General features: G+C 48.4%; 1 protein-coding gene across 5 annotated transcripts in view; it reads right to left on the bottom strand.

Annotated features, from left to right (window-relative positions):
* Window positions 1-340: 340 nt before the first annotated feature.
* Window positions 341-10,343, bottom strand: part of AGXT2 (alanine--glyoxylate aminotransferase 2) — a 43,852-nt gene continuing 33,849 nt past the window's right edge. For all 5 annotated transcript variants that reach the window (XM_069555936.1, XM_069555938.1, XM_069555937.1 and 2 more), the window contains 2 exons: window positions 8,069-8,167; window positions 341-1,021 (listed from right to left, as the gene is read on the bottom strand). In XM_069555936.1, the coding sequence (XP_069412037.1) occupies window positions 914-1,021; window positions 8,069-8,167 (207 nt within the window). In that variant the 3' untranslated portion in view covers window positions 341-913. The remainder of the gene's footprint in view (window positions 1,022-8,068; window positions 8,168-10,343) is intronic.

Raw genomic sequence — 10,343 nt, 5'->3', positions numbered from 1 at the left:
ATTTAGAGTGGATAAACAACAACGTCCTATTGTATAACACAGGGAACTATCTATATTCAATATCCTGTGATCAACCACAGTGGAAATGAATATTTAAAAAAGAATCTATAAAAATATGTGTGACTGCGACAAGTCTCGTTATAAATAATTTCAGACATAGTATTAAAAAAATAGGAGTAATGGGAATTTAGTCTAGGGTAAGATGACAGCAGCGGAGACAAAGAAGACTCTGATAGACATTTTAAGGGAGTCAAAGGACAGGACAGTTATCTACGTGGGGTATTTTCTGCCTCATTTCTCAGGATGCTTATGATTGTAATAAGAGAAAAATCAAAAAGACTTGTGTATCTATTGGATTTATTTTCTCATATAATAAGAAGCCCGAAGGTAAGGTGGCTCCAGGACAGGGCAAGTCAGCGGCCTGTTGACGTCACTAAGAACTCAGCTTCTCTCTACCTTTCGACCTCAGCAAATAAGCTCTGTCCTCAAGGCTGCAAAGTGGCCGTGTGGTTGGAGCCATCCTACCCTGACATCTGATGCTCTGGTACAAGAAGAAGACATCTTTTCTGAAGATGAAGAGCAGAGGATGAAGAAACATTTCCCTGAAGGCGCCTCCACCAGAAGATTTTCCTGGAGGAATCATGTCACACATCAGGTATAAACATTCATCTCAGAGGGGAGTCAAGTTACCATAATTAACCCAGATTAATTAGGATTTATTCTCTGAGCTAGGGAGTCAGATCCTTTCCTGAAGGATAGCTTTTTCAAGGTAATAGGGGATAACAGGGACTCTGCTAACAAACATGGCTGGTAGGCAGTCAACCATCGACAACCAAGACCAGTGGTTTCGGAATTTCTCTTGAACATAAGTGGGGAGTTCTTGAGGCTTGTGGTGTTTTTGTTCTTAAAATTTTTATTTAGCTTTTCTCTCCATGTGTTGAATTAAGGCAGAGCGAAACACTTCCACCGCAAAATCAGCTTCTGGTTTAGTGATGCACATTGAGGGCGCAATGCGGAAAGTCTGAGGAGACAAAGGGAAAATAGAGGAAAGGGTCACCATAGAATGAACTATGATTTCAAGGAGATGCACTAGACTGGGAATCCAACATCTTGCTTTCATAACATTCCTTGTATTTCCCTCAAGGGTTGGTCTCCTCCTGATCCAGTGCTGTATCCAGGCCAATCATCCTCTAGTCTCAACAATTCTGGTACCATCTTCTCTGCCTCTTTTCATTTTTGTCATCTGCTGACCTCCTGGTCCTTGCACCACCTCCACTGAGGTCTTAGGCCTCTATCCACCCTCCAATTCTGCCACCACTGAGGTTGACTTCTGCCTCCCTGTGTACAACCCAACAAACTAGCATCTCCATTTCTTTTAAAAAATTTTTACTTATTTGGCTGTGCTGGATCTTAGTTGCAGCATGTAGGATCTAGTTCCTTGACCAGGAATTGAACCTGAGGCCCCTGCATTAGGAGCATGGCGTCTTAACCCCTGGACCACCAGGGAAGTCCCATTTCTTGATTGCCACATTTTCCAGAAACTTCATCTACGATCCTCCTTCGCTTTCCCGCACATCCCAGGCCAGCCCCACAAGCCTCATCTTCACCAGGAATTCTTCAATTTCTGATCCCCACTGCCTCTGCCTTTCTCATGGAAACTTCAGCAGTCTCCTCATGCCTCCATGATCTGTGCACCTCTCACTCAGCTTAGATCTCCGCCTCCCCTTCCGACCCAGCTCAGAGCACAGGGTTGAGGATATAAACCACTCTCTCACCTGCCCCTTTCTGCCCTTCTGCTGCTGTACTCACACAGCAAAGTCCCAGCCCCGATCAGAGCTATCACAGAACTTTGCTCCAACAGACAGCTGAGAAGCGGTAAAGAAACTCAAGCCGCTGGTGGACCGACAAACCAAGGAAAGCAGAGTGCTGCTTCTGCTGGTGCCCTAAATGTTCAGGCCCTCTGTTATCCCTGGCTCAACTCCTACACCTCTCACTCTATTCCACAGACAGTCTTGCCTCATGCTTCTCAGAGGCTGTCAGGCAAGAACGCTCTGTAAATCTGCTCGCTCCCACATGCATTCTTATATGCTTGCCTGAAGGTTCAGAGAATGAGCTGTCTCTAGTATTTGACTCCAAATTTTCCACCTGTGCCTTTGGCCCATGAAATGCCATTCACCTTCCCTCCAGGAAACATCTCTGCATTCACTTGCATCTTCACCTCCTCCTCAACTTCCCCTCAGCCTATAATAAAGCTTAAAGCTCTTGTAAATCAAATCCAAGCCACACATGCACGCAAGTCTTTTCAGTCGTGTCTGGCTGTTTGCGCCCCTATGGACTGTAGCCTGCCAGGTTCCCCTATCCATGGGATTCTCCAGGTAAGAGCTGTTGTTGTTGTTCAGTTCAGTTGCCCAGTTGTGTCTGACTGTTTGCAACCCCGTGGACTGCAGCACGCCAGGCCTCCCTGTCGCTCACCATCTGCCAGAGTCTGCCCAAGTTCAAGTTCATTGCATCAGTGATGCCGTCCAGCCATCTCACCCTCTGATGCCCTTCTCCTTCCCAACAATAGGGATTTTTCCAATGAGTCATCTGTTCAAATCAGATGACCAAAATACTGGAGCTTCAGATTTAGCATCAGACCTTCCAGTGAATATTCAGGAATGATCTCCCTTAAGAGCGACTAGTTTGATCTCTTTGTTGTCAAGGGATTTTCAGGAGCCAGCACCACAGTTTGAAGGCATCAATTCTTTGGCATTCTGCCTTCTTTATGGTCCAGCTCTCACAACGGTATGTGACCACTGGAAAGACCATAGCCTTGACTATAGGGACCTTTGTTGACAGAGTAATGTCTCTCAACACACTAGGGTTTGTCATCACTTTCCTGCCAAGAAGCAATCGTTTTCTGATTTCATGGCTGCAGTCACTGTTCTCTGCGATTTTGGAGTCGAAAAAAGAGGAAATCTGTCACTACTTCCACCTTTTCCCTTTCTATTTGCCATGCAGTAATGAGAGGAGAAGGGGACGACAGAGGATGAGATGGCTGGATGGCATCACTGACTCGATGGACGTGAGTCTGAGTGAACTCCGGGAGTTGGTGATGGACAGGGAGGCCTGGTGTGCTGCGATTCATGGGGTCGCAAAGAGTCGGACATGACTGAGCGACTGAACTGAACTGAATGAGGCCAAATGCCACCATCTAAGTTTTTTAAAAAAATATTTAGTCTAAAGTTGGCTCTTTCACGCTCTTCCTTCACCCTCATCAAGATGTTCTTTAGTTCCTCTTCGCTTTCTAACATTAGAGTGGTATTATCTGTATATCTGAGGTTGTTGGTATTTCTCCCACTTATTCTGATTTCCAGCTTGTGACTCATCCAGCCCAGCATTTCTCATGGTGTACTCAGCGTATAGATGAAATAAACAGGACAACAACAGACAGTTGTGTTGTACTCCTTTCTCAATCTTGAAACAAGCAGTTGTTCCATACAGGATTCTAACTGTTGCTTCTTGACCCACATACAGGAGACTGGCAGGATGGTCTGGTATTCCCATCTCTCTAAGAGCTTTCCACAGTTTGTCACGATCCACACAGTCAAAGGCTTTAGCATAGTCAATAAAACAGAGATAGATATTTTTCTGAAATTCCCTTGCTTTCTCTATAATACAGTGAATGTTGACAATTTGATCTCTAGTTCCTCTTCATTTTCTAAACCCAGTTTGGACATCTGGAAGTTCTTGGTTCGCATAACACTGAACCTACACGCTTCCCCAGTAGCATATTGGACAATGTCAGTCCTGGGGGACTCATCTTCTGGTGTCATATCTTTTTGGCCTTTTATATAGTTCATAAGGTTCTCACAGCAAGTATCCTGGGGTGATTTGCCATTCTCTCCTCCAGTGGATCGCATTTTGTCAGAACGCTCTGCTATGACCTGTCTGTCTTGGGTGGCCCTGCACGGCATGACTAATAGTTTCACTGAGTTCGCAAGCCCTTCGCCATGACAAGGCAGTGACCCATGAAGGGGCCAGGCAAGAGTACTGGATACAAATAAAAATGTGTTGACCTTCCTGGTCCCTTCTAGCTACCATACAAACATTATCCTTCCTTTTGTTATACTTAATAAATAAAAAGTCTGGTTTCACTCTGCCTTCCCTCTATTCACATCTCAGCCCAGCACAGTCTGGTTTCTGTCCCACCAGCCTTCTGACTCCTCTCTAACTAAAGCTACTAGTCACTTGCTGAGTGCAGAATCCAATGAGCACATTCCAGCGCTTACTTATCCTTCCTGGTCTTCTCATCTGCATTTAGCATTCCAATCTCTCGCCCTTCCCAAACCTCTCCACTCTTGCTTCTATGACCTCTCACTCTCCTCACAGCTCTCTGCCTGTTGTTGTTGTTGTTTACATATTTATTTCTTTCGTTGTGCCTGGTCTTAGTTGTGGCATCTAGTTCCCTGACCAAGGATCGAACGCAGGCCCCCTGCACTGAGAGCGAAGAGTCTCAGCACTGGCCCCTCAGGGAAGCCCCTCTCTGCCAGTGTTTTGTCTCCATCTGGGTATCTCTTATTCCACCTGCCCTTTAAATGCTGACATGACCCACGTGTCTCTCCTCACCTCTCTGCATTTCACATCCAGACTCCCTTCCCAGGAGATCTCCTCCACTCCCCACTTCTACGTTGCTGACCTCCAAATTGTGATCCTCGCCTTAATTTTTCCTCTGATCTACAGACTTGTCTAAGAAGGAAAGGGAACAAATCTGAAGCTGCACTGATCCTCACACTCCCTAAAGCAAGTTAGACCCGGGAGAGTCATCCTTGACGCTCCCCTTCCTTCATACCCAAGCCCTGTGCGTTTCCCTGCCCGGCCGCTCTCCCAGTTTCTCCTCTATCGCTGCTGCTGCTGTTCAAGATCAAACAAAATCATCAGCCCCCACCTGCACTCCCTGTCTCCAGTCATGTCCCCGCAGCTTCACCTTCCTCAGAGGACAGATTCAGAAATCAGGCTGCCTGAGTCTGGATCCTGTGTGACTTGGCCACCTTCCTAGCTGTGCAACTTGGGCAACTTACTTAACCTCTCTGTGCCTCCTTTCCTTCATCTGTAAAATAAGGATGAAAGGGAAAGTGAAAGTGAGGTAGCTCAGTCGTGTCCCACTCTTTGCAACCCCGTGAACTGTAGCCTACCAGGCTCCTTCCTCCATGGGATTCTCCAGGCAAGAATACTGGAGTGGGCTGCCATTTCCTTCTCCAGGGGATCGTCCCGACCCAGGGATCAAACCTGGGTCTCCCGCATTGCAGGCAGATGCTTTAACCTCTGAGCCACCAGGGAAACCCAAAATAAGGATAATAATACTTATTTCATAGGTGTGTCGAGAGGATTAAATGAATCAATGTACGCAAAGAGTTTTCGAACAGTGTCTGAAAAGTAATAAGATTCTCATCTTTACCACTCACAGCCTCCCGTCTCCTGCTCCAGCCCCATGGTATGTGTGTTTGTGTGTGTAGCTTTTCACACACTGCCATGTTCCTATGTGTGCTTTGAGAGTTTATCACTGTTTAAGGCTCAGCCTGGAGAAGGCAATGGCACCCCACTCCAGTACTCTTGCCTGGAAAATCCCATGGACGGAGGAGCCTGGTGGGCTGCAGTCCATGGGGTTGCAAAGAGTCGGACACGACTGAGCGACTTCACTTTCACTTTTCATTTTCATGCATTGGAGAAGGAAATGGCAACCCACTCCAGTGTTCTTGCCTGGAGAATCCCAGGGACGGGGGAGCCTGGTGGGCTGCCCTCTGTGGGACTGCACAGAGTCGGACACGACTGAAGCAACTTAGCAGCAGCAGCAGCAGCAGCAAGGCTCAGCCTAGCCAGAAAAGCTGACCCAGGAGTCCCTTCTCTTTCCTCCTATACTATCCCTTTTCATGGTTATCGGCAAGCTTCCTGTATTGTATTATAATTTTCTGTTTATGTCTTTCTCCTCTGCCAGCTCCATGGAGGCAAGGATAAATCTTATTTATCATTGTAGCTTTTGTATCCAGCCTACCAGTGGCTCCTTAGCACTTACGTGTGTGTCAGGTAACCAAGGAATAACAAAGCAAGTAAACAATGAATTGTTCCCTATCTTCATAAGTAGCCCATCTTGGGATTTTGAAGCATTAATTTTCTCTGTCTGATTCATATGGAAAAATATCTGGGACCAGGACTAGACAAACCTCAGCCTTTCCCAGCAAAAGTGCTCCTCTGGTTTTGTTTGCTATGGTTTGGGTTGGGCTGGGAGAGCTTTCAGTTTCTTTGTTTACAAGCTAATGGGAAGCTAAGGAAAAGCTACAGAAACAAGAGGACCCAGACTTGTTTCCTTAAGTGGAGGGAGTGCGGAGGGTCCAGAGCAGAGGTGGCAGATCCAGATCTGAACAGGAGGGACGAGTCGCTCTCCCTAACCTTTAGGAAAGGAGGTGGGAATTGGCTCCCAGACAGAAGAGCGTCTGCAGGGACCTTGCCCAATAGCTTCCATTTTCTCTAAGAAGCATTGGTCAAGAGTGCTTGCTGAAATAGACTGAGGGGCAGCAATGGAGCAGAGAGACTAGGAAGGATGACTCATGTCTGAAACGGGAAAGAAAGAGGCCAAAGGCCAAGCACAACTTAGGGGAGGAACAGGCGTGACCCTAAATCTTAAATCTCTGTCCTGGAGCTAATTCCTGGAGAGGGTCCTGGGATGTGAGAGAGGGAGTGGGCAGCTCACTTTACAGCAGTAGCAGCCCCTGCCCACGGCAGGGCCATGCCAGGGTCCGAACTGCAGGGCTGTGCTTGGCTTTGCCAGGAGTTTGGGGCAGGGAGAGCTTGGTCTCTGCCTGTCCCAGCCTGAAGGTAAAGGGCACTGGGAGTGGCTGCTTTTGAGTTCTTCATCAGGGACCCAGCCAGGGTGGTCCCTCACCTCCTCCGCAGGGTCACCTGGGCCTGCCAGCATTGTGACATTGCTCCTGGCCACAGTGGCCACTAAAGCTTGGTAGACCTGGGATTCACAGGGTTAGAGTCCAGCACTGAGTTAAAAACAACTAGGATTGCTTTTACAGAGGTTAGAACTAATTCATACATGAGACAAGCTATTTATGCATGACCATTATGACACTGTTATAACCCATCCTGTAAGTCCTCTGGTTTGTCAGCGCAGCCCCTTTCGGCCACCTTAGACTGTCCTCTGGGTCCATTCCCCGCAGAACCGCGGGAACCAAACCTTCAGCATGGCGCCCTCTAGTGGCCTAAAGGCGTAACTGTCCCTTTCTTTTGAAAACATCTGAGTAGTCATGTATGGATTTGAGAGTTGGACTGTGAAGAAAGCTGAGCGCCAAAGAATTGATGCTTTTGAACTGTGGTGTTGGAGAAGACACTTGAGAATCCCTTGGACTGCAAGGAGATCCAACCAGTCCATCCTAAAGGAGATCAGTCCTGGGTGTTCTTTGGAAAGAATGATGCTAAAGCTGAAACTCCAGTACTTTGGCCACCTCATGAGAAGAGTTGACTCATTGGAAAAGACTCTGATGCTGGGAGGGATTGGGGGCAGGAGGAGTGGGGGACAACAGAGGATGGGATGGCTGGATGGCATCACTGACTCGATGGACATGAGTTTGAGTGAACTCCGGGAGTTGGTGATGGACAGGGAGGCCTGGCGTGCTGCAATTCATGGGGTCGCAAAGAGTCGGACACGACTGAGCGACTGAGCTGAACTGAACTGAGCTATAAAGTCTGAGCTTCCCTGGTGGCTCAGATGGTAAAGAATCTGCCTGCAATGTAGGAGACCTGGGTTCAGTCCCTGGCTTGGGAAGATCCCTTGGAGGACCGCTTGGCTATCCACTCCAGTGTTTTTGCCTGGAGAATCCCATGGACAGAGGAGTCTGGTGGTCTACAGTCCATGGGGTCACAAAGAGTCAGACACGACTGAGTGACTAAACACAGCACCGAGCAGTGAAGCCTAGACGAAGTGGATCTGGGTTCCCCTCTCACAGGCGTGAAGGAAAGGGACCAGCATTGGGACAGTAGGAGATGCCTACCTGAACTGTTAGGTAAAGACCAGCCTTTTTCTTACCTGAGAGAAAAGGCCGCCTCTACCAATCAGAAGCCCCATGCATTTGCAGTCGTGGTGGATTTGATTTACTTCTTCACGGGGAAGAGGCTGGCGGCTCTCCTGTAAATGCATTTAAAAAATATTCTATGTTTGATGTTTGAACAATTAAAGACATTATTTCTAAGAGAAATTAAAAGCAACTGAAGCAATCAATGCTCTACTCTCCCTCTCAATCTCTCTCCCCCTATAATTGAATAAAGCTGTTAATTTCTGGATTGGATTTATTTTGGGGGGCGGCATTATTAAAGATATTTGTTTTTTATCCCATTTCATTCCAGAATCCCAAAGACAAGATGAAGTTGAATGCAGATGGCCAGTGAATCTTGGCGCTGCAGGTGGTTACCCCAGGAGGTTGATTCTGTAATAGCCATATTTGGAGCCTGCTTTATTTGTCTGGAAATTGTCCTCATCTCTTCACTTGGTTTTGTCCCTGTAAAAAGTTCGTTTCAGAGTCCAGGATATGGCTCAGAAGTTGCACAAGGGCACGAACAGCCCAGGCTCTCCCTGAGCCACGGCACAGCCGGGGCAGCTACAGTGCGGCCCTGTGTCCTCGTCTTCCCTCCTTGTGGAATTTGCTCTTTTTCACCCAAGACTTAATACTCCAGGGTCAGGAGAGGTAAGCTCTCTGGAAACCCAGCGGTTGTTTCAGGTCACATGGCATCTGAAGGTGGTGACTACTTGTGGGCCCAGGCTTGCCAGCACCCGTCTGATGACATTGGACTGGGGACACCAATGCTCCCTCCACAGTCAAGTCTGCCCCTGCATCTGCATCATCTGGAAGCCACTTTGAACTACAGACGTTTAGCCCTCAGGTCAGGCCTATTGGTTACTTGCAGAAGGGCTTTGTTTAGTCATTAAGTCATGTCCAGCTCTTTTGCCACCCCATGGACAGTGGCCCGCCTGGCCCTTCTGTCCATGAGATTTCCCAGGCAAGAATACTGGAATGGGTTGCCATACCCTCCTCCAGGGGATCTTCCCAACCCAGGGATTGAATCTACATCTCTGAATGTCTTCTGCACTGGGAGGCGGGTTCTTTACCAGTAGCATTTTACCACGATCCCATCTTAACATCAGGTGCTGTGTGCTAAGTCGCTCAGTCACGTCTGACTCTTGTGACCCCATGGACTGTAGCCCACCAGGCTCCTCTGTCCGTGGGGATTCTTCAGGCAAGAATACTGGAATGGGTTGGTATTTCCTTCTCCAGGGGGTCTTCCTGACTCACGGATTGAACCTGCACTGGCGGGTGGATTCTTTACCACTGAGCCACCTGGGAAGCCTGTAGAGCAGGGCTTAGGCATCTGTGTTTGTAAACGCTCTTCAGATGCTGGGCTCTGATCCCTCAGTTGTGAGCACTGAGCACTGACATCGCCACCAGCCTCTCTTCTGTGGCACAGCCCTGCGGGCATCCTTGTGGCACAGCCCTGCAAGCATCCGCACTGAATCTGGCTCTCTGGCTTCAAAGGCATGTTCCTGGAGCATGGGCCAGCCCCTGCGCTCCCTGTGAGGTGGAGGAGGGCTCCCTCCCGTTGCTCCCAGCTTCATTTTATCTGCCTTCCCCTAGGCTTGGGTATCCATCCCCTTGCCCCATCCACCCTGAATCCTTTCCTGGTCAGGTGTCAGTGGCTGAGCACAGACTCAGACTGTACCTTCCAGAGAGGTCTGTATTCTCCGTCTGTTGTGAAGCTTTAAGACTAGGAAAATATTACTCAAACATTCAGACAAGAAGAGGACCCGTGATGGGGTCAAAGACTAGGATCACCTCATTGATCCAAAATGTTGTCCTGCTTGTCCCTGAGGCTCTCATGAGGAAAGACTAAAACACAGCAATATTATTTAGGGCTGAATGGTGAAAGGGCTTTCTGGGTAGCTCAGCTGGTAAAGAATCCACTGGCAATGTGAGAGACCTGGGTTCAGTCCCTGGCTTGGGAAGATCCCCTGAGGAGGGCATGGCAACCCACTCCAGTATTCTTGCCTGGAGAATCCAGAGGAGCCTGGTGGGCTACAGTCCATGGGCTCACCAAGAGTCACACACGACTGAGCAACTAAGCATGGAACAGCACAAACCGTGATAACTAGAAAGAAGTCGTGTATGTTGTAGGGGATGAGAGTTCAGAGGTCAGGAAGGGTTCCTGAGGGGCAGCTGGGTTGCTGGGGTCTGGGTGGCCATCAAGGGCCTGGGGAGGGACTTTAGTCTCACCCTGGTCTGAGCCAGCACCGTCTCTGCTCCTCTGTCCTT

Source organism: Ovis canadensis, chromosome 16 (genome assembly GCF_042477335.2).
Source record: "Ovis canadensis isolate MfBH-ARS-UI-01 breed Bighorn chromosome 16, ARS-UI_OviCan_v2, whole genome shotgun sequence".
Lineage (NCBI taxonomy): Eukaryota > Metazoa > Chordata > Mammalia > Artiodactyla > Bovidae > Ovis > Ovis canadensis.
The sequence above is the reverse complement of the archived record's forward strand: the minus strand, read 5'-3'. Positions and strand labels throughout refer to the sequence as shown.